We start from the raw sequence: 24,046 nt of genomic DNA on the forward strand, positions 1-24,046 counted from the left end.
AGGTGCTTTTTGCTTCTGGTGCGGGTCCAGTTGCAACTACAGTGGTACCTCGGGTTACAGATGCTTCAGGTTACAGACTCCGCCAACCCAGAAATAGTACCTCAGGTTAAGAACTTTACTTCAGGATGAGAACAGAAATCGCTCAGAGGCCCCATTAGCTAAAATGATGCTTCAGGTTAAGAACAGTTTCAGGTTAAGAACAAACCTCCGGAACGAATTAAGTACTTAACCCGAGGTACCACTGTACGTGGAGATTTCTGGGTTCCAGGTTGGTGGCTGCATCTTAAAAACCTCTGCCGTAGTCCAGAAATACGCTCGGGCTGTGAGTGTGATCCGTGCGGGACGCACGTTTGCAACCAGCAGCAGTGCGCCTGCGCGCACACGGGTTGCGATTCGGCTCTTCTGCGCATGTGCAAAGCGCGATTCGGCACTTCTGCGCATGCACGACCGCTGAAACCCGGAACTAACCCGTTCCGGTACTTCCGGGTTTCGGCAGTCCATAACTCAAAAAAACACAACCTCTGTATGACTGTAAATACCATTTCCCTTGTGTGTGTTTCTCCTCCTTGCGTGCTGGGACAAGTGAATTGTTGTAAGAGGAAGCTACAGTCAAGCAATGAGGTCACAGAATCTTAGAATTGTAGCGTGGGAAGCGACTACGAGGGCCATCTAGTCCAACCCCCCGGCGAATAGACATTCTGTTGTAGGTTTAAGCTGCCATTTGGCACGTAGTTCATATATCTGGGTTTCTAACACTGTTGGAAACTGACATCTCCATCTGGCTGGCCCCTCCAGCTTTCCTAAGCAGCTCAGCAGAAGAGCTTATTTATTGCATTTCTATTCCACTTTTCCCTCCCTAGAGTCCATGGTTCACACCCCTCCTCAGTTAATCTCTACAACCACCCTTTGAGGTAGGTTAAGAGGTTGTGACTATGAAGGTCAACCTTCATGACTAAGTGGTGATTCGAACCCTGACCTCCCAGACCCAACACGCTAACCACTACACTGGCTTCCTAGCCAGTACTTCTGCTATGGGACAGCTCTATAAATTACGTCAGTGAATAAATATGGGGAAAGCAAAATGTCACTTAGAGAAGGATCTGAAATACTTTCCTAGAAGCCTTGATTTGTTTTGCTCTGGACTGTTTGATTTGATGTGGTGTTGTGGGTTAAACCACAGAGCCTAGGACTTGCTGAACTTCAACTCTCATCGTCCCTGACCATTGGTCATCCTGGCTGGGGCTGATGGGAGTTGGAGTCCAGCAACATCTGGAGGGGACCCGGGTGGCGCTGTGGGTTAAACCACAGAGCCTAGGACTTGCCGATCAGAAGGTCGGTGGTTCGAATCCCCGCGACGGGGTGAGCTGCCGTTGTTCGGTCCCAGCTCCTGCCAACCTAGCAGTTCGAAAGCATGTCAAAGTGCAAGTAGATAAATTCCCGGCAGGAAGGTAAACGGTGTTTCCGTGTGCTGCTCTGGTTCGCCACAAGCGGCTTAGTCATGCTGGCCACATGACCTGGAAGCTGTATGCCGGCTCCCTCGGCCAATAAAGCAAGATGAGTGCCACAACCCCAGAGTCGGTCATGACTGGACCTAATGGTCAGGGGTCCCTTTACCTTTAATGTGTTATAAACTGCCTTCAGATTTTTTTCTCTTTATAATGTAAAGTGGTATACATATGAAATCAGTAATAATAGCAATAAGAAGAAGAAGAAGAAGAAGAAGAAGAAGAAGAAGAAGAAGAAGAAGAAGAAACTTCACTGGGGTGGGGAATGGCGCCCAGACATACCATTGTGGCAACTGCAACTCCGGTTTCAGGTGCCATTAGGCAATTAGTCTGAATGTCTGAATTTCTGACGCTGTTAGAAAGCATTGCTTCTCAACTGTGGAGATTTTCAAGGCGATTACACTGTAACCTTCCTTGGTCTGTGTCCACCTGAAAATCAATGCAAATGGAGATATTTTCGAATCAAATGAAATTATCTGATCACCGTTAAAATCCTAAGATGACAGGCCATGCAGAATCTGGTTTAATTAGCTGGCAGTGGGATGAGGATGAAAATTAAAAGGCTAGATAATGTAGAAACAATTAAATAGGGGATTTGTTCAGCACAAATGGAGCATAGCTGCCAGCTCCGGAAGACCTCAATGAGGGAAGCATAGGTCCTGTCTGCTTCCCAGACCATAGATCTGAGCAATCAAAACACATTACCTTAACGAGCAAAGGAGTCAGGAGCGTACAGCGGTGTTTAGCCGAGTTTCCTGGTGCCTAACTAAGTTCTTGAAAAGCCTGCCTTTAATTGCCACCAGACTTTTTTTGGAACCTTCAGAGTGAATATTAAATGCAGCAAGAAGAAATGCTGTCATGGAATGGAATATTTTTAGGAAGGAGGGAGAACGGGCTTAAAGCGTGCCATTTGCGATCCTCCCAAGTGGATGTGTTTGTCGGAGTCCTTAGCTGGCAAAGTGACCCTCAGTCACAGGGCAGTAATTCCTCCAGGATTTTTAAAAACTGCTTCCCAACCCAGAGATTGTGGGGCCTGGAATTGGGCAGCTACGGGGAGCCATCCCATTGGTCCGTGTCCCTGTAAATACACTGGACTTGCCTCTGGAAAATGTGTTTCGGGAGCTTGTTGGACAAGATTTGCTTCTCCAAGCCCATTGGCAGTCTCCTTAAGATTCCAGGATTTCTGTAGTATCTGTGACACTCTCTGCTGTCCGGTTCTTACCTGCCAGCCTCCTGCTGACTGTTTGCCTGTGCCTGCCTGGGTCATTCTGCTTCTCAGCACCTCAGAATTAACCTCTTCCTCGATTTGTTTTCCCCATGGGCTGCTCTGTTGAACTGCTTGCATCTTGGACCATATGCGAGTCTTATTACGTACACAGGGGACTCAACTACATTAGTGTTTTGAATTCATTATAAAAATGCAACACCAGATGGCGCTGGGGAGCAAGAAAAAAATCTAAGCGGTTTTCCATAGCGCTTTTTATTTTGTTATAACGACTTAATTTCTGACTTATTCATAGTGTTTTTTTATCCCTGTGTGTAGATCCACCCTAACTAAGTGCTGCCGTCCTGACTGAGCCATGCCTCTGAAAGATGCTGGGGCTGTTGTGAATTTCTGGGGGGAGGGCAGAGCCATAGTTGCAGCATAGATATGCACACTTTTGGTTTTGTGGTCTCCATTTTGGTGAATTGAAAAGCAGGGTGGCCACTTACCGTATTTTTCGCACCATAGGACGCACCGGACAATAGGACACACTTTGTTTTAGAGGGGAGAGAACAAGAAAAAAAAATCTCCCCCTCTCTGCCCAGCGCCCCTTCAGTGAAGCGGCAGGAGGCGATGCACAGAGAGGGGGAGAACTTTCCCCCTCTTGTTTTCCCGCTCTAAAACAAGGTGTGGTTTAAGGTGCGTTCAGGCGGCTACCTTGGAAGCCTGGAGAGCGAGAGGGGTGTGCACTGACCCCTCTCGCTCTCCAGGCTTCAGGTTCCTTTTGACCTGCTCTTTGGGGCTGGCGGGGGAAGCCCACCACCAGCCCCAAAGAGCAGGTCAGGGAGCAGAGGAAAGGGGCAGCGGAGAGGCTCCTGCCATAGCTGCGGGTCACCTCCCCAGCCGGGAGAGCGGGCGCGGGGCTAAAGCAGCCCCCCGCGACCCTCTCCCGGCTGGGGAGGTGACGTGGGGCTATGGCAGGAGCCTCTACAGCCCCGCGTCACCTCTCCAGCTGGGAGAGCGCGCGCGAGGCTAAAGCAGCCCCCCGCGACCCTCTTTGTGTAGGCTTTATACTCCTTAGCCTTTTCTTCTTCCGAAGAAGTTATTGGTACCCCAAAAGGAAGCCAATATACATGTTAGAGCAAGACGGAAAGCCACTTTGTGCCTTTCTGCTGAACTACAACTCCAGTAAGTTCTAGGAAATTTACCGTATTGAGAAACATCGCTCAGAGATCTCTGCCCCACCTAAGGTGAAGGAGTTGAGCTTAGTTCCTGAAGTAATTTCTGCCAGGTAAAACACCTGTCGAGAGGATAAACAAGGTGCAAAATTGCCGCCTGTGCCAAGCTTTGACCTTTGACTGACTCGGGGAGGGGTGAACCCCCCAGTTTCACACCGAAGGCTACATTGGCAGCTGGTCCACAGCCTGAAGGCCTGAGTGAGTTGGCAGCTCACCTGTAATTAACATACTATGCATGCCACAGGTATGAGCCTGGTGGATGTTAAGCTAGGGATGTCGTCCTGCGACTGTGTGTTTGTGTTTGTTCAGAACAATTAGCCCCAAATGCGCAAGACAGTGTGTTAGCTCTCAGTTCACACGTGGGAAATATGATTTATTTATTTTTAAAGATGGGGCCTTGCTGCTGGCACTCAGTTACCTAGGGTTGCCATATTCCCAAAAGTGAAAATCCCCTGCCATGTGCCCAGGTTTCCCCCGGACATTTTGCCGATTTAGTGAAAATCCGCCCCAACGTCATTCTGCTGCCCGATTCCTGGACATATGGCAGCCCTACTGCATATTATGACTGGCAGAGACGACCAAAGGACAACTGCGATTCCCTTTAAGAATTAAGCGTTCCTTCAGATGGATGGTTTGTTTTTGACAGGTATATTCTGCATCCTGTAACTGACCCAATAATAGTTTCAGTGGTGGATTCAAACTGGGCTATCTACACATGATTCTGCATTATTAGCTGTAATAATAATAATAATAATAATAATAATAATAATAATAATAATGCCATATTATTGCTGTTCTGATGGACACTTATGCTATAGGAGGGGTGTATCTGTCTGATATGTGATAATGTTTGTGATATAAAAAGTAGCAGGATTTCAGTAGAAAGCTATGGGTCACGCACAGTGTTAGAAACTCAGATATATAATTTAATTGCCAAGTTATGGTGACCACAATGGAATGTCTAGGTGCCTTTTTTACCAATGGGATTGTTGTTGTTGTTGTTGTTGTTGTTGTTAGTATTATTATTACTAATTCCATTTCTCAAACTGGTTTGCAATACATTAAAACATCAAATAAACCAATCCAGAATGAAAGCAAATTTAGGCTTCAAGGAAAATATTTCAGATCCTTCTCTAAGTGACCTTTAGACCACAGCGCCACCCGCATCCCATGGCACACTTGGGGAGTAAACCCCAAATAACTCAATAGGCCTTGCCTGTCAATAATCACACTCGTGGAACTGAGTCAGATCTTAGAGCTTTGCAGCCAAAAGGCTGGAGAGAAAATAGGTCATATGGTCTGCACGGCAGCATGATGCTGAAAAGATACAGGCAACCATGGATAATTGCATGCAATGGCAGAGTGCGCATAAACCCATTACGCACCTGCCCCCCTTTCCAGCCACTGCCAGGTCGCTGTGATGCAATCTGTTGCTGTTGCACATCAATTGTGGACACCTATACATTGTTTTTTTCCTATAGTTTTAAAGATGAGCCTGCAGCCACCCAGATATTCCTGAACTTCAACTCCCATCGTCCCTGACCATTGGTCATCCTGGCTGGGGCTGATGGGAGTTGGAGTCCAGCAACATCTGGAGGGAACGCGGGTGGTGCTGTGGGTTAAACCACAGAGCCTAGGACTTGCTGATCAGAAGGATGGTGGTTCGAATCCCCGCGATGGGGTGAGCTCCCGTTGCTCGGTCCCTGTTCCTGCCAACCTAGCAGTTCAAAAGCACGTCAAAGTGCAAGTAGATAAATAGGTACCGCTCCGGCAGGAAGGTAAACAGTGTTTCCGTGCACTGCTCTGGTTCACCAGAAGCGGCTTAGTCCTGCTGGCCACATGACCCGGAAGCTGTATGCCGGCTCCCTCGGCCAGTAAAGCGAGATGAGCGCCGCAACCCCAGAGTCGGTCACGACTGGACCTAATGGTCAGGCGTCCCTTTACCTTTACCTAACATCTGAAGGGTCGTGAGTTAAGATGCCTCCCTGCATCTTTAGGTGTAACCACCACACCTTAAGGACCTGCCTGGTTTAACAATTTTTCTCTTTCACCAGAGAATCCTGGAAACTGTAGTTCCATGAGGGGTGCTTTGGATCCCTTATACTTGGTGCATTCCCCAAGCTATAATTCCCAACATTTTTTGGAATAAGCCACAACAGCAATTGTTGGGGCAGATGAGGCCCCAAGACTGAATATTGGGCCACGATGAAAGACAAGATGGTGGCCTTGTTCTCTGTTCCAAGTGACATAATGTGCCAGATTAGACCAAAAGGTCTTTCTAGTCTAGAATCCTGCTTCCCACAGTTATAAAACGTTCATTTTTGCTGACATCTTTCTGTGTGTACCGCTGTCATTCTGGAATAGTCCTGTCCTTGTAACGTTGATCAATTTCTTTCTTTCTTAAAAACAAAAACACACCCAAAAACATTTCCCACCAAACTAGAATCTATTTTTAAATGTACTCAGCGATATTTGTTTCACTGAAGCCCATGTTGCTTATCTTAAATCTTTGGATGAGTTCCCGTTTGGAAGAACCGATCTCGCTGCTGTTAAAGCCAGTGCTTGAATCAAAAGGGTCCCCCCCCCCCAAAAAAAGGAAAAAGGGGGTGGGTGGGGAGTCCATGTCCTTTCAATAAGCACAATGCTCAGCTGACCACCTTCCGATTTTGCCTTTTTTCAGCTTCAACATTCAGTGTTGCCTTGCATCATCTTAAAATAGGCTAGGGAGTAACTTGCTGATTCAGCAAAGCTCTTAATCCCAGTTTCCTGGAAGGCGCAACAAGCTGTTGTATGAGAGATTGCATCTTGGCCGGAGCAAAATGTCATTTATTGCTAGATTTGCTTGCCTTGGATGGCAGGCCCTTTGGGGACAGAACAATCAACATCTAGGGTGTGTGGGAAATGCTCTTGGCTGTCCTGAGCCCATGGGGAAGAGCGGGATGTGAAATATGTAAATGGAAGGTTAAAAGGAGCTGAACAGTAATCTTTCATTTATTTAATACATCCACACTTTGCCTTACCTCCAAGGAGCTCAAGCGGCTGTACCTTCTTCTCTTCCCCTCTCCATTTTAACCTGACAACACCCCTGGGAGAGGTAGGCGAGGCTGAGAGTGAGGGATTGGCCCAAGGCCACCAGTTGAGTTTCATGGCTGAACTCGAACCCAGAACTCTTGAGATTAAAGAGTCTTGTGCTCTACCGGCTTAGCTGATTTCTGCTTCATGTAGCTTCTTGTACTTTTTAAAAATTGTATAGATTCACAGGTAATGCATTCTAATGCATTGCTCCACCCAAGAGAGCTCCTAGCCAGGAATTAATTTTGTGTCTGTGCGAGAGAAAAGATGGCCTTGAATCTTAGAATCGTAGAGTTGGAGGAAGGGACCCACAAAGGTCTTCTAGTCCAACCCCTTGGCATGATGCAGGTGCCTTTTAAAAAAAAATAATTTTCAGATTTTGAAATTTACAAACAATCTTCAAACAATCAAAACATAAAGAGAATTCCATAAATTCCCATTGACTTCCCTCCTCCCCTTTGTGGGTCCTTATGTTAACTTTTTTCCTCCTGCATCTTCTCTATTAATCCAATTCTATTAAATCACCATTACAACCATAGTCCAACATTCAACTACAAGTACCATTCCGATCCTACTAATAATTTTAATTGCTTGCAATGATTTTTAAGGGAAATTATATATCTTCCCCGTTCCTTCTTAAAATTTTTGGTCTTCCTGATTCCTAATTCTTCCGGTCATTTTTGCCATTTCAGCCTAGTCCCATCCGTTTAATCTGCCATTCTTCTCTGGTAGGGAGCCACGCAGACGTCTTTAGCCCAACGTGGGGCTCGAACCCACAGCCTTGAGATGAAGAGCCTCGTGCTCTACTGACTGAGCCATCCCTTGGGTATGGCCCTTGAATGTGGCTGTAAACGGGCTTAAGATCCCGAACCCTCTTAGCCGTGAGTGGCACGGTGGAGTGAGCATGGCTGATGGGAGTTGGAGTCCAGCAGCATCTGGAGGGGACGCGGGTGGCGCTGTGGGTTAAACCACAGAGCCTAGGACTTGCCGATCAGAAGGTCGGCGGTTCGAATCCCCGCGACGGTGTGAGCTCCCGTTGCTCGGTCCCGGCTCCTGCCAACCTAGCAGTTTGAAAGCACGTCAAAGTGCAAGTAGATAAATAGGTACCACTCTGGCGGGAAGGTAAACGGCGTTTCCGTGCGCTGCTCTGGTTCGCCGGAAGCAGCTTAGTCATGCTGGCCACATGACCCGGAAGCTGTCTGCGGACAAACGCCAGGTCCCTCGGCCTATAGAGCGAGATGAGCGCGCAACCCCAGAGTCGGCCACGACTGGACCTAATGGTCAGGGGTCCCTTTACCTTTACAGGGTGGGTGGTTGGAGTGCCGAAGCAAAGCCTGTTGCTTCAAGTGCTGGGTTAGTGTGGGGCAAAGTGACCCACTTCCCCTGCCCCACAAACCTCACAGCAGGGCCCCTGTCTTCCCCCATCCTGGCCCTTGTACGCAGACACTTCTAAAAGCTCCATAATAGTTCAGCGGCAACCCACTGCTTAAGCCCTGTTGCGAATAACTTTAATTTTTAATGCGACTGAAGGTCGAGAGGAGAGCTTTCCTGCAAGCCTGCTGTTCCATCTCGGAGGGATGCTCTTTAATACGAGCCCCGGTTGGTTACCTAGGCAATCGTCTTGGCATCCCGTGGGGGAAATAGATTGTAGGAGGAGTTGTGGGTTCCTTCCCCTGCGAATCCTCCCTGCTTCAACATTTTTAAAGAGCAAATGTAGGGAACTGGTGGAATCGCACATTGCCGTAATGTGTGAATGTTCAGACCTAGGTCTTGTGACCTGTGAGAATGGCACTCGCTGGGTGAGCCGTTGGAGGGGGCGTGTTGCCGCATCTGCTGGGGAGCTGCGTTGAAAGGCGTGTGGAGGCAACTGTGTGTGTGCCAGTTTATTTTGTTCAAAGCACCTCACCCCTGCTCTCAGCCAGGAAGGCTCCCAGAGCAGCTCACAAATCAGTAAAAAACAGTGCAGTCCCTGCCCTTGGGCTTAAAACAATCCCAAAAGATACGACATGAAAGGAAAAAAGGGATGAGGAGGGGAGAGGAAAGCAAGCAGGCCCAAGTACCAGAGATTAGATGTTGTGAGAAAGGAGGCTATCCTCGGGAGAAGAAAAGACTAAGGAATAAACTCTACGCAAAACCAAAGTGGCGTCCCTAAGACAGTTGGGTGGCGCCTTGTACGCCTCTTTCCAGCAACTCCTGCAGCCAAGCTGGTGCCAAATGTTTTGCTCTGCTTTCCTTTGGACCACAACAGTGAGGCTGAGAGGGGGGTCTTGTCATCTGGGCATCCCAGGTAAATGGCGTTTCCGTGTGCTTTGGTTTCCGTCACGGTGTCCTGTTGCGCCAGAAGCGGTTTAGTCATGTAGGCCACATGATCCAGAAAGCTGCCTGTGCACAAACGCTGGCTCCCTCAGCCTGAAAGTGGAGATGAGCGCTGCACCCCATAGTTGCTTTTGACTGGGCTTAACCATCCAGGGGTCCTTTACCTTTACCCAGCACCTCCATACACACGGCCTGGCCTTGTGCCCCGGGCTGGTCCCCTATATTTTTTAATATATTAGTAGCCATGTGATAATTTTAGCTTATAAATTTTATTGTTTAATGTCTTAATTTGTATATTAAGGTACTTTCATAGCTCTCTTTAGAGCAGGTAATGTCTTGATAATATAAATGTTTTCAAGTTTTTTGTATCAATCCAGTATATTTTCTTTTAATTGTTGAATGATTCTGTGTACATTGCGGCAGCCTTTGGCTATGTGCAATAAAACTGACTGACTGACCCCTGGAGGCTCACTCCATTGTCTCTGGAGACCGATGCCAACCCAACAATTTATCCGAAGCATTCCTACCCTACCTTTGTATATACCACTGCCCGGGGGGGGGGGGCTGGCAATATTAAACCGATGCTGGGGTGGTCTGTGGGTTTTGTATGAGGGGTGGGGAACCTCTGTAGAGTACAGAGTTGTTGGGGGAAATCGATGAGAAGCAATGGCTTGAGGGATGCCTCTTCTGTGTGATGTTTGGGGTGGGAGGTTTAGCAGGAACATCAGCTGGGCAGAAGCCTAGCAGAAACTCCCAGAGCCACTGACTGAAATCATTTGTAATCTCATTTCAGCATTGGAGCCACCAGACGTCCGGCTTTCGTAACCAGCCACCACCTCTTTCTTCCTTCTCGATCCTGTGCAGAGATGCCCAAGAGCCTTCTTGTGTGAGCAGTTTCTCATCTCTCCACGCTGCTTGACGAGAGAAACACACACACACACCCCGTTTCAAGGAGCGCGCTGTCCCCCTTTTTGGGTGGGATGCCGAGGAGCGTGATGTCGGATTATTCGGGAATGGTCTGCGAGATCCCTCCCCAGTGCCAGTTCGGTAGCTTTGAAAAAAAGCATCACCTGGAGAGCGGAAAGAATCGCCCAAGGAGAAGATGTTCGGCACTGGTAGGTAGCCTGGTATTCATCCTGGTTGTTGCCTCTCTTATCCATTGATGGCACTTCTATCCCAACTTTTCCTCCAAGGAAAACAACAACCCTTCGAGGTAGGTTAGGTTGAGACTAGGGTTCTTCCCAGGATTCTTTGGGGGAAGCCATGACTGTTTAAAGTTCCATGCTGCTGCTTTAAAGACTTAGTTCATTTATTTACTGGCTACGTGGCTTTTTTCAAATACCTCACCTGCACAAACGTAACTCTGTGAGCAGAGGTGAAGAAGGCTGCTTTGGGCTGGAGACCATTACAGTTGTGGTCACAGCACACTTGAAAAATACTGTATTTTCTGGCGTATAAGACTACTTTTTAACCCAGGAAAATCTTCTCAAAAGTTGGGGGTCATCTTATACGCCGGCTACAGCAGCAGCTCCCCACCAAAGGATAAAACGACAGCAAATTAAATCAGAGGACACCAAGCTCTCTAGATGAAGCAGAAATACACTTGAAAATTGGCCCCAGAGGCCCCCGGCCACTGGGAAGTGGAGCGGATTTCTGAGCCGGACTGGAGACTTGTTTTTTTAATTTTTATTTGGTGTGCGTTGGAAGAGAGGTAGTCTTATACGGAGAGTATATCTCAAACTATATTTTAACTGGAAAAGCCCAGTCGACTTATATGCCGGAAAATACGATAAATGCCATTGTTTCTCGATACCACTTAAATTTGATTTGTGTTTTGTCATTATCACATCGGGCTTGTTGTTCAAAATGCCTCTTCTGCCTTTAACGAAACATAGGCTTTAAAAAATAATTGAGTCGACGGCACAGATGCCCAGCCCTGTTCCAAAGAAAATGTCTAGTGTGTAAACGCAAAATCTTTTTTCAGCAGGGTTGAGACATGCAGCTAAATAAATGCGGGGGCCATAAGGCAGGTGTTGGGCAGCGCCTTCGAAAGACGCAAATCCACAGGGATTTGTGAGCCAGGATTCCACAGCTGAACTTACCTCTGGGCAAGTTTCCACCCAGCTGCCTTGCCTTTTGTAAAATACCTTTAAGAGCAGCTATTAAAAGTCTGAATGTGCAACTTAAAACCACAATTGAGTTGTACCTGGGACAATTGTTGGCCGTTTCTGAGTGATTTGTCTTAAACACCTGATGCGTAAGGAAAAGCTGTCTTTGGCTGAGGTGAGGAAGGTTGCTCTTCCCGTTTTTCTAATCCTTTAATTAGGCTGCAGCCCCAGATTTTGTGTTTTGTTTTTTGGTAAGCCTTTTTTTTTTGAGGTAGTGTTTATGTGGGTGGGAACAACTTAATTGTGCTGCAGTGATGGATGGTAGTGGTTTTAAAGTCTCACCTGGAATTAAGAGATTTCCGGTGGCAAATTGTTTCAGCAGAATGCTGTCTGAAATGCATGGGGCAAGCTGCCTTCTCTTGAAATGAGACTATACTTCTTAGTAGGGAGATGTATGTGTGTGTGTGTGTGTGTGTGTGTGTATTGTTGTTGTTTAGTCGTTTAGTCGTGTCCGACTCTTCGTGACCCCATGGACCAGAGCACGCCAGGGCTATTATATATATATAATAATATGTATTATATACATATAATAATACACACACACACACACACATATATTATTATTATTTATTTTAAAAATAGTTTAGAGCATAAATAAACTGCTCTCTAGCCAACAAGAGTGGCTTACAAAGATTGGTTCTAATATGGTCCCAGCACTCAACTCACAATGTAAAAAGAGTGTTTGTTTCCCTTTGAAGGGAGCACAGGGTAGCAAACATGTCAGTAACAGAACAACACAGTTGAAATGTCTTTTTAAAAAACCTTCTAAAAACAACCACCTGCTGTTACTGCTGATAATTTCAGGATTCCCAGGAACTGTATCCTTCAGCAATGAAATGCCTGGGTAAACAGAGATATTTTCATAGAATCATGGAATTGTAGAGATGCGGGTACCCCCAAGGGCCATCTAGTCCAACCCCCTGTTTGTTTGTTTGTTTGTTTGTTTGTTTGTTTGTTTGTTTCTGTTCCAAGCAGACATTTATTAATTTTTTTGTCCTAAAAATTTGAGATGGATCTGCTGTGCATGGGTTCCCCGTGAAGGGCCTAAAGCAGTTTGGGAAAGCGAGTGGTGACTCAGGAGGAGGTTTCTTCAGAACCTGCTGGTGTTTGAGGACTTAATGACAGCGAAGAGTGTTTTACAACTCCAGATAACAGCAGGTCCTCCTGCTAATAATAGTCTCCCCACCCAATGTCTTCAGGATATATTCGCAGGAGAGCAACCTTGGGGTTTTCCTTTGTTCTGTCTAAGTCAAGGATAGATAGATAGAAAGATATTGTTATCCAACCACATGAATGACAGAGAGCTTCAGGTGTAGCCTCTTTCTGGGAATGCCCTGTGCCTAAAATCCTAGAGAACTCCTGGCAACCTGTATAAACTTCTGGTTGCTCACGGTGAGAATGGGCTGCTGGCCCAGAGGGGCCATGGGCAGGATCCATCAGGGACCTTCTTACATCCTTACCAGTGTTAGAAATTAGCCAGGCGCCAGGCGCGTTTTGCTACTGGCGTGGGTCCATTTGTGGCTGCGCGGAGATTTCTGGGCGCTAGGTTGGCGACCGCAGTTTAAAAGGCTCTGCCTTAGTCCGTAGTTAATACTATTTGCATTTCCACTGTGTGTGAGTCTCCTTCTTGCATCCCAGGGCAAGTGAATTGCTGCCAGAGCAAGCTACAGTCAAGCAGTGTGGTTGAGACTGTAGAATTGTAGCGTTGGAAGCAGGGTGGATTTGATTTAAATCAAACCGATTTAAATCACTAGTCAGTAAGACTTGATTTGAATCATTTTTTAAAGAGAGAGACTCATTCTTGCTGGTATATTCTTAATATTTACAACCAGATGGAGGTTCCATTTTTGGAATAATAAATTTTCAGAGTAGTTTTTACAGTTATATAAAAAATTACTGATTTGGTTGTTCTATTAGAAATGCACAGGCAGATAATTATGAAATTATTGCGAGGTTTAATAAGTTAACTGTTTATATTTGGACAACTTTCCTGTGAAGTTGGTCAGGCTGAGAGTGACTGACTGGACCAAGGGCCAAGTGGGGATTCAAACCCTCGTCTCCCAGGTCCTAGTACAACACTCTAACCACTACACCACACTGACTCTTCTATGGCCTCTAGACCTCTCTATCTGGGCCACACCCCCTCCTCTGGCCACACCCCTCACCGGCCCCACCCAGTACTACCATTGGGTGCTTTTGCCTGACTTACATGTGCCCTTGACTGTAGTAATAGCTCTGGTTTGCCTGGTTGCAAGATGTGGTGAAGAAGGGTAGAAACCTCTGTGTTTAATGTGGTTGGCAAAAGTCTGTGTTAGACCTCACCTGGAGTACTGTGTCCAGTTCTGGGCACCACAATTCAAGAAGGACACTGACAAACTGGAACGTGTCCAGAGGAGGGCAACCAAAATGGTCAAAGGCCTGGAAACGATGCCTTATGAGGAACGGCTAAGGGAGCTGGGCATGTTTAGCCTGGAGAAGAGGAGGTTAAGGGGTGATATGATAGCCATGTTCAAATATATAAAAGGATGTCACATAGAGGAGGGAGAAAGGTTGTTTTCTGCTGCTCCAGAGAAGCAGACACGGAGCAATGGATCCAAACTACAAGAAAGAAGATTCCACCTAAACATTAGGAAGAACTTCCTGACAGTAAGAGCTGTTTGACAGTGGAATTTGCTGCCAAGGAGTGTGGTGGAGTCTCCTACTTTGGAGGTCTTTAAGCAGAGGCTTGACAACCATATGTCAGGAGTGCTCTGATGGTGTTTCCTGCTTGGCAGGGGGTTGGACTCGATGGCCCTTGTGGTCTCTTCCAACTCTATGATTCTATGAGAATTGTTGTTAAGATTTTTCCAGCCTTTTCTGTGTTTGGGGCTTCCTTGGGAAGAAAGTCTGGATGTAAATTTATTTATTTTTTCATTAAAAAAATAAATTATTCATTTTTCTTTTTCATTCATTACATACATTTCAAATTCTTAACATTTACTATATATTCCTTCCTCCCCTGCTTGGCTTTCCCCAACTTCCGCTTCTGGTTTGTTTCTCTTTTCACCCACTTTGCTACCTCCTAACGGAAAAAGTTATTAATAACATAACATCAACCCTAAAAACATAAAAGTAAATGCATCATAATATTTCTCTCTCTTCGAAACATTTTCTAATACTAATAGTGTGAATGTTTATTTAAATCCTGCCATCAAGTCTATTGACTTTCTTTGTTTCTGCAAGTATAATATGAATGGTTCCCATTCTCTTTCAAAGTCCCTGTTGTCTTTTTCTCTTTGTCTGTCATTTTTGCCAGTTCAGCATAGTTCATCAACTTCTCTTGCCATTGTTCTTTGGCTGGTATTTCTCCAGTTGCAGGATGTAAATTTAAGGAATGAATAAAATTCAGGGTTTAGCACACCAGTATTTAATGTGTAATGTTGCCTTTTGTGTCCAGAGAAGGGTTGGACCAGGCAGTGTTAGAAACTCAGATACATGCACCAATCGCCAGATGGCACCTAGAACCTAGGTTATGGTTGCCACAACCTAGGCGCCATACCCCGCAATGAAATTCACTGTTGTTGTTGTTATTAGTATTTCCTTTCATTTCTATACCGCTCTATATTTTAAAGAACAAATCTCAAAGCGGTTGAAAACACGTCAAAACGTCAAATGAAACAACCCAGAATAAAATGAATTCAAGCTTCAAGGAAAATATTTCAGATCCTTCTCTAAGTGACGTTTTGCTTTCCCCATATTTATTTACCTACTTACTGTATTTTTCGCTCTATAAGACGCACCAGACCACAAGACGCATTAGTTTTTGGAGGAGGAAAACAAGAAAAAAAATATTCTGAATCTCAGAAGCCAGAACAGCAAGAGGGATCGCTGCGCAGTGAAAGCAGCAATCCCTTTCGCTCTCCTGGCTTCTGGGATAGCTGCGCAGCCTGCATTCACTCCATAAGACGCACACACATTTCCCTTTACTTTTTAGAAGGGAAAAAGTGAGTCTTATAGAGCAAAAAATACGGTAATTTATAGAGCTGCCCCGTAGCAGAAGTACTCTAGGAAGCCAGGCCATAGGAGAGTCAGTGTGGTGTAGTGGTTAGAGGGTTGGACTAGGGCCTGGGAGATCGGGGGTTCAAATCCCCATTCAGTTGTGAAGCTTACTGGGTGACCTTGGGCCAGATACAGCTTCTTAGCCTACCTCATAGGGTTGTTGTACGGATTAACTGAGGAGGGTGTGAACCATGTATGGCATCCAAAAAGCTCTACATGGTTGCAACTGGAGCCTGAGACCAGAGACAATCAATCGCATTGGTTCCATAATCAGATGAGTCTTACCTTGGTTGGAAGAAGGTGAGATGTTGCATTTTCAAGGAAGCAGAGTTGTGTCTGATTCTTGGTTACTTCAAGAATCGCTCAGGATTCGAGTTTGAAGACTGGCCGGAAACATATGTCTTAACATATAGATATATATATATACACAAATCCTCGCTCTCTGTTGTTGACCCTCAGGATGACGATGAGACCCTGAAATACCTCACTCACGAGGAAAAAGACGTCCTCCTCTTCTTTGAAGAAACCATCGATGCCTTGGAAGATGACTTGGAGGAACAAGCTCTCCATGACAGCGGCATCCACTGCCACTCTCCGAGGTCAATGGAAGAAAACATGTCCAGCCAGTCGGAGTCTGAAGACATCATAGATCTGGTCCAATCAGTGCTGGAAAGCAGCATTCAGGACTGTGATCCTAGCGGAGACATGGAACCAGGTAAAAACTGGGATGGGGCAGGGCCTGGTTTAGTGTATTGATAGGCATGTGAGTCTGCCCTCAGTGAGCAAAGTGGACCTTCTCCTGGAGAAAGAGAGGCTTTTGCATTCCTCCTTCTAGAGGTGACCTCCTTGTGGAGCAAAGTAAGGTCTAGGTTACCCTTGGGGCAGGGGGATCGGTTCCATGGTTTGGCATAGTAGGCAGCCGTAAATTGTGGCTGCTGACAGCAGTCTTCATTTCATTTCACTTTATTTTATTTTATTTCTGTACCGCACTTCATTGGTAAATCTCTGGGTGGTTCACAGCATAAAAATATTTCATCACTCCTTGTTTCTGGGAGGGCATTTTTTCTCAGGCTAATTGTAATGGTGATTGTGGTAATGTGGGGTTTTTGTTTTGAGTGGGTGTGGGGAGGTGGGGCATCTTTATCATTTTGTGCTCTGTTAACCACTGCATTTTTTTAATCTGTTGTGCTGGAAATGTCAATGACTATCAGACTCTGAAAAGCTGATATCTCAAGATCAAGTTCATCCATTTAATTAAAGTAAATAGCTTTAACTATGTGAGGCAGGGGACGCGGGTGGCGCAGTAGTCTAAACCACAGAGCCTCTTGGGCTTGCCTATCAGAAGGTCAGCGGTTCTAATCCCTGCGACGGGGTTGTGGCACTCATCTCGCTTTACTATCCGAGGGAGGCGGCGTACAGCTTCCGGGTCATGTGGCCAGCATGACTAAGCAACTTCTGGCGAACCAGAGCAGCACAAGGAAACGCCGTTTACCTTCCTGCCGGAGCGGTTCCTATTTACTTGCACTTTGACGTGCTTTCAAACTGCTAGGTTGGCAGGAGCAGGGACCAAACAGCGGGAGCTCACCCCGTCATAGGGATTCGAACCGCCGACCTTCTGAACAGCAAGTCCTAGGCTCTGTGGTTTAACCCACAGCGCCACCCGCGTCCCTCAATAATCAATGTACTGTACTATAAAATAAATAAGACAGTATTGCAGATGATAAAAATAAAAAATAAATTCTTTTCTTACCTGCACTGATGATACTCAGTGTTTGGATGGGGGGGGGGGGCTTTTATCCATTTCCACAGTCACACAGTCAATCAATCAGTGGCTGAACTGGGTTCGACACAGTCACAAAAACAAATTAACCGAAAAAGCTTCAAAAACAAAAATGCAAAATAAATAGCAAAAACAAAAGCACCAAACTTAATTCATTCTGGAAATCCATTTGACTTCTGAAATGTTCAAAAACCAAGGCACGGCTTCTGATTGGTGCAGGTGCCCAGGAAACAATAGCCAACAGCCACATCGGATGTTCGGCTTCCGAAAAACTTTCGAAAACCGGAATGCTTACTTCCGGGTTTTCGGCGTTTGAGTACCAAGGCGTTTGAGAACCAAGGTACCACTGTAATGCTTTTTATTGGATAGAGTAGGGGGGTACTGTGGGTGAGTTCAGGGAACCAAGGGGACAGTGTCCGAAAAAGGTTTGGGAACCACTGATCAATATTGCTAGCCACCCTCTATGGAAGCTTCTGACGGGGTACAAATTCTCTGACAAACGCTGTCACTTCCATGGTTCCAGATGTACCGGTCTAGGAAATGGTTCTAATAATCTGCTACTTTCTCCTTTCTTTTCTAGCCCCAGAGGAGGCTGGGAAACTAGATACACTGAAGCCAAAATATAACGTTGAGGACACCTGCGCTGAGGCTGCCCTCCCTCTCCCTGTGTTGCCGTCGGCTCCACCGCTGCCCATCTACGAGGTGTTTCCTGCCGCGCCCGCAGTTCAGCACCCAAAACTCGTCCGCTGTATCCCAACCCCTCTCGTCATCGCTCAGAAAATATCCGAGAAGCAGGCAGAGGGCACCCCCTTCTCTCCTGCCTCTCCAAAGGAAGGGAGGTCTATGGAGGGGAGGACCACGCCCTCGTCTTCCCCACTGCGCAACAGAGAGCGTTTCTCCGCCTTCAAGCAAGCTCTGCCACCCCCAACCGCCCCCAAACCCCAAAGGTTCCCCAGCAACATCAGCATCACCAACGTTGGCGAGAGGGAGTTCAGCAAAACTATCTCCCGGGCTGCCGTCAACGTGCAAGAGCGCAAAGCCAGGGTGTTGGCCAACGTCAACGGCTCGCCCTACTTCATAAGCGAGCTGGAAGAGAGACTTCAGAAGCACGACTTGTCAGGACAGAGCAGAAGCTCATCCTTGCGGGATTTGCCGTCGGAGCAAGCGAGACACGAGGCCCTGAGTAGGCTTAGCTTGGTGGACAAAAATCTTGGACCAGCTCCGCTGGACCAGTCCTCAGATCTTCCCACGCCGACAGACAAAAGGCCAGAGCAGCCCTTGTCCAACGGCTACCGAAACATCCACGACGTCTTGAGAAGGGAAACCAGCCACTTCCCCAGTGTGAGCAAAACAGTGACGGTCAAACCGGATGCTGACCTCCCCGATGGCAAGCCCGCTTGGCAAAACGCCGCCAAGAGCTTTTGCGACCACCGGCTGCCGGACCTTAGCCTGGAAATGAGGAGGAGGTCTGGGTCGCTGCCCAGACCGTCTGGATTGAGACCGCAAGGCGTAACTGTGCAGTTCTCTGGACGCGGGTCTACGGAAGAGGCTAGGAGAGAGGCGCTGCGGAAACTTGGGCTTCTCAAAGACTAGTTGAAGGACAGTTTCTGCGATGGTGGGAGCATCGCGCCCCCAGTGGACTCGGTTTCTGAAGAGATCTAATGGACTGTTCTCTTGCCCCTGCAGTCTAAGGAAAGATTAAATATATCAGAACGGGACTTGTGCTTGTCATGGGTTTCCTTAACAATGCCCAGTCATATGGCTTACTGAGGTCTTCAGCGGGATTTTAAAAAGGCATTTTATTAACAGGAGACCTAGATGCAAAAAAGGGGCGTCGTACTAAATGAAGTTTTAATGGTGCAGTATTCGTGTGTGTGTATGTGAGTAGCTGTCAAGTATGTCACGAGTGCAATGGGTTTTCCTTGGACTCCTATGTTAATGAAGCCAAAAAATAAGGGGGGGAAATGTATCTGTTGAATTACTATATAGGGATGGATATATATTTATAATGTAATGTACTGGAGAGGTCAAATATACAATAAAGCTGCTATTTCTGATTGTCACATTTCTCTCTGTCATCCTTCCTTCCTTCCTTCCTTCCTTCCTTCCTTCCTTTCTTTCTTATTTTCTTTCTCTTCCTCTCACATGCATGTATTTGTCTGTAGACTAATTGTCAGGAGTTTAAATCATGCATAATAATTCACAAGTAATTTTTGGCAGAAATTCACCACTTTTCCATTTTGATTTGTCTGGGCAGGGTTTCCTAAACTTAGGTCTCTGGCTGTTTTTGGACTACAACTCCCATCATCCCTAGCCCACAAGACCAGTGGTCAGGGATGATGTGAATTGTAGTCCAAAAACCGTTGGAGACCCAAGTTTGGGAAACACTGGTCTGGGGGAACCTTGTAGTTCTGGAGACAATATAGGGGATTTGCAACAGACTTGACAAAGATTTCCAGTGCCCAGAGAGCAGCAACAAAACGTCTTCTCGCCCACTCAGCTATCCTGCCCCATATTGAAGAAAAGCCTGAGTAAGCTGGGAAGGTTGGCAAGGAATTTTGCATTGTCGGTAAATGCAAGTTTTTGTTAAATGGGTTTTGAGTTCTGGAACTCGGAAGGAATTCCTGGGCTCGGAATTCTCCAGTTCTGTACCAGGCTCAGGTTGGTGGATAATGGAGGTTCTAGTAATATCCTGCAGGCTGGGGCAGAGTGGCTGGGGCAACCCGGTCAGATGGGTGGCAGATAAATAATAAATTATTATTAGAGAAGCCTGGCCAGTCTTGCTCTAGAAGCAGCACAGTGTTCCTGGCAGAGCAGTGTTGCTTCTGCTGCAGAGGACATATTGAGGGCAGAGAGTGTGTGTGTGTGTGTGTTTATAAGGGACTCCAATCCAGCCCATCTGCTTCATATCCTGCCTGGCCAAACTGGGCAAGATTGCAGTTCAGCCTATGCCTATTATTATTATTATTATTAATATCCCGCCCATCTGATTCCCTAACAGGGCTGCCTTCAGATGTCTTCTAAAAGTCAGATAGCTGTTTATTTCTTTGACAACTGATGGGAGGGCGTTCCACAGGGCGGGCGCCACCACCGAGAAGGCCCTCTGCCTGGTTCCCTGTAACCTCGCTTCTCACAGGGAGGGAACTGCCAGAAAGCCCTTGGAGCTTTGAAATGTTTCACTTTCACAGGGCGTCTCCTCACCTTAGTATGGAAAAACTGGCATTGTAAGTAGGATGTCAGCTTGCAGTCGAAGAAGTATATGCTTCCTGAAAACTGGGTGATGTAGCTAGCACTTTTGGGTGCTTTTAGGTAAAAAAATACCTTCCTTGCAGACGATAATGGTGTAAACTGAAACATGGTTGACCCACCTCTTTTGTTTGCTGATTGATGGTAATCCAGAATGGGCCAGTATCAAAGCTGCTGTTGTGTCAGAACAACAATTGCAGCTCTAGGTTTGCTGCACTGTGCAGGCCACGCCCTGCTTCTGTTGCTGGGGACAGCATCTTAGCCTTGTCCCGCAATAGTCCCCTTCGTGAATTTGACCAGAAACAGACTGTCGTTTGGCATGATTAAATTTGCCTGGATCAGCAGGAACTGCAGGAACAGATTAACTTCAAACTGCGGGGGAGCCTTATGGTACGTTATTGCACTTGAAAGCATTAAAACCAACTGCTCTACAGAACACCTGTTGTTGAGAATATTAGGCGGGTTTTTGTATGATGCCTGGGGGAGCATGAAAATAACCTGTGCGTGCTTTGACATATGGAACGGTCCTCTGCCAGCCGTTCTAGCATCTCACCAGGTTCTCTGGCTTAGGTCTTTGCAAAGCCTGCTGCTCTTGTGGGAAGAGCAGCTATATGATAGAGCATCTGCCTCACAGGTTTGATCCCTCGCATCTCCAGGTAGGGCTGGGAAGACTTCCTGCCTTAAACCCTGGAGAGCTGTTGCCAGTCAGTGTAGACAGTACCAGTGGTTTGATCCGGTATAAGGGAGCTTCCTATGTACTACCACTATCACCAGTAGTTGGGACTTCACTGCTACATTGACCATGAACACGGATTGTTATGTACTGAAGTTCTCACCCTGGGCCAGCAGGGGGATACTGTAGATAGTTATGCAAATAAGGGATCGAAAGTGACATTCAGTGATTGGATAGTTTTAGAAAATTGTTACAGTTACATTGTACTGGAGCTCTATATAAGCAGGCTGACTGAAACCTTCAGTTCAGTTCTGTCCTGGCCTGTGAATAAACAAGAGCTGTTTGAAGAATCGCTGTGTCGTCTGATATGTTCACCCACAACTTAACACAAATGCCACATACAAAGAGATCCCTCAGTCATGGGCTAGATGAGCCATTGGGGAAGTTATTTTTCCCTGCACCTGCCACCTGTCATAGATAGATAGATAGATAGATAGATAGATAGATAGATAGATAGATAGATAGATGGATATATTTTCATTGGCCTCCTGACTGAGTCTTCTGTATCTGCCCAAGGTTGCATCGCTCCTGCTGAGCATATGCAAAATAATCATCAACTTTCAACTGAAGGCAGAGATGGATGAGGGGGACCTGTGGCACTCTGGACATTGCTGGACTCCAACTCCCATCAGCCCCTGCCAGCACAAGCAAGGGATGATGGGAGTTGGAGTTCAACAGCACCTGGGAAAAGTTGCAGTTTCCTCATCACTAAGGCTGCTTGGAACTAGGCACAGATTTTCTTGTGGAAAAAAACACCAAAACGAAACCTGCAGCTGTGTGTTTATCCTGGCAATTACTCTTTTTAGAAATCATAGGCTGAAATAAGTATATAGCAAAAGCTAGCATTTCCCTAAAAAATAATTTCCCCTTCCTTGATTTAAATCATTCTGTAGGTAATTATAAACCAATTTGGAACCTGAAAGATAAGCAACTTCTTCAGTGTTCTTGGAATACTAGAAATCAGCCCCGTCTGTGATTAGGTTTGCATTTTCTCTCGATAAATTTCAGCCACCTTTTTTACTCTGGGCTATATTTCTGCTGTGTACTTAGACTGGTTTAACACGTTCTCCTGAGAGCTGAGGTTTTGTACAAGGTTGGGAGGGGGGGACTCATTAACAGAACATTCGCCTCTACTCCTGGCTGCCATTTCCCAGGATCCTTTGAGAGGGGAAGCCATGACAGTTACTCTGCCATGAAACTGGCATAGGGTTGACCATGTAGATAGGCCCCAATAGTTCTATCAAGCTCATTTGTGCAGGATTTAAGTGCAATAGAAGCAGGTTCATGTTCTTAACAGCCTGAATATAAGGGGAAATGTCTTTATTATGTATGTAGTTATAAGGGCATCTATTTTGTGCATGGAAAACGTTGCAATTGTGAATTATATGTTTTCTGTTAGATACATTGCTTAAACCATTGCAGGTTTTTATACATGAAAGCTGTTGAGAAGGAACTTAAATCTTTCATGGCTGTTAAACATGTTTCATAATTTTTTGTTGTTAAGAATAGCATTTAATCTGCTTACTTCTTTAAAAATGGCGTAAACTTGGTTTTATATACTATACATGAAGGGATCCTTCCAGAGTGCTAAAACTATTTATATGCCAATTTTCACACTTCCCTACTGATGACCCACAATGCTGTTATTTCTGTCAGTTGAAATAAACGTGGTCCTCTCGTCTTAAGACTTTGTCCTAGTTTTTAAGTAGGGCTCTGTCTGTGCTGTTGTTGCATGGGAGCGAAGGAAATATGACGGCAGCTTGCCAAATTCAGCTTGCTATCTTTTTATAGGTATATATGCTTTTATGACTTGTAAAGATGTGCTTTTGAAAGTGGAACGAAGGTGCGAAGGACTGAAACGTTCTAGAAATGTTCTGGAACTGAAATGGTCCCCTCTCCTTTATTTCTTCAGAGTATTAAACCCCTAAAACTCCCCCCCAAAAAAATCTACCCAACAATGGGTAGATCACTGCCAGTTCTTTTATACAGTGGTACCTCGGGTGGCGCTGTGGGTAAAGCCTCAGTGCCTAGGACTTGCCGATCATATGGTCGGCGCTTTGAATCCCTGCGGCGGGGTGAGCTCCCGTCTTTCGGTCCCAGCTCCTGCCCACCTAGCAGTTCAAAAGCACCCCTAAGTGCAAGTAGATAAATAGGTACCGCTTTATAGCGGGAAGGTAAACGGCGTTTCCGTGTGCTGCGCTGGTGTTGGCTCGCCAGAGCAGCTTCGTCACGCTGGCCACGTGACCCGGAAGTGTCTCCAGACAGCGCTGGCTCCCGGCCTCTTAAGTGAGATGAGCGCACAACCCTAGAGTCGGACACGACTGGCCCGTACGGGCAGGGGTACCTTTACTTTACCTTACCTCGGGTTAAGTACTTAATTCGTTCTGGAGGTCCGTTTTTAACCTGAAACTGTTCTTAACCTGAAGCACCACTTTAGCTAATGGGGCCTCCTGCTGCTGCTGCGCTGCTGGAGCACAATTTCTGTTCTCATCCTGAAGCAAACTTCTTAACCCGAGGTACTATTTCTGGGTTAGCGGAGTCTGTAACCTGAAGCGTATGTAACCTGAGGTACCACTGTACTGTTAGTAGATCGCAGTCTCTTGGGAGTTGGGTGTGCCTGATATAGATAAAGCTGGCCGGTTTACATCTAAAAAAAAAACCAACTAAAATTGGGGATGGAATCAAACAGCGTGTTTTCGCAAGGAGAAAAGAAGGATGAAGCTGAATCTGGGCAGATTCTGGGGTT

The 24,046-nt window shown here is 46.2% G+C and overlaps 2 protein-coding genes across 3 annotated transcripts in view; both read left to right on the forward strand.

Moving 5' to 3' along the window:
* Positions 1-22,985, forward strand: part of PROSER2 (proline and serine rich 2) — a 32,590-nt gene extending 9,605 nt beyond the window's left edge. For both annotated transcript variants that reach the window (XM_083461438.1, XM_083461439.1), the window contains exons 2-4: positions 10,129-10,450; positions 16,001-16,256; positions 17,902-22,985. In XM_083461438.1, the coding sequence (XP_083317564.1) occupies positions 10,316-10,450; positions 16,001-16,256; positions 17,902-18,914 (1,404 nt within the window). In that variant the 5' untranslated portion in view covers positions 10,129-10,315 and the 3' untranslated portion in view covers positions 18,915-22,985. The remainder of the gene's footprint in view (positions 1-10,128; positions 10,451-16,000; positions 16,257-17,901) is intronic.
* LOC310686824 (GTPase KRas) overlaps positions 1-24,046 on the forward strand; it is a 263,944-nt gene that overhangs the window by 88,990 nt on the left and 150,908 nt on the right. The window lies entirely within an intron of this gene.

The sequence above is a fragment of the Podarcis liolepis genome (genome assembly GCF_965112155.1).
Source record: "Podarcis liolepis genome assembly, chromosome: 10".
Lineage (NCBI taxonomy): Eukaryota > Metazoa > Chordata > Lepidosauria > Squamata > Lacertidae > Podarcis > Podarcis liolepis.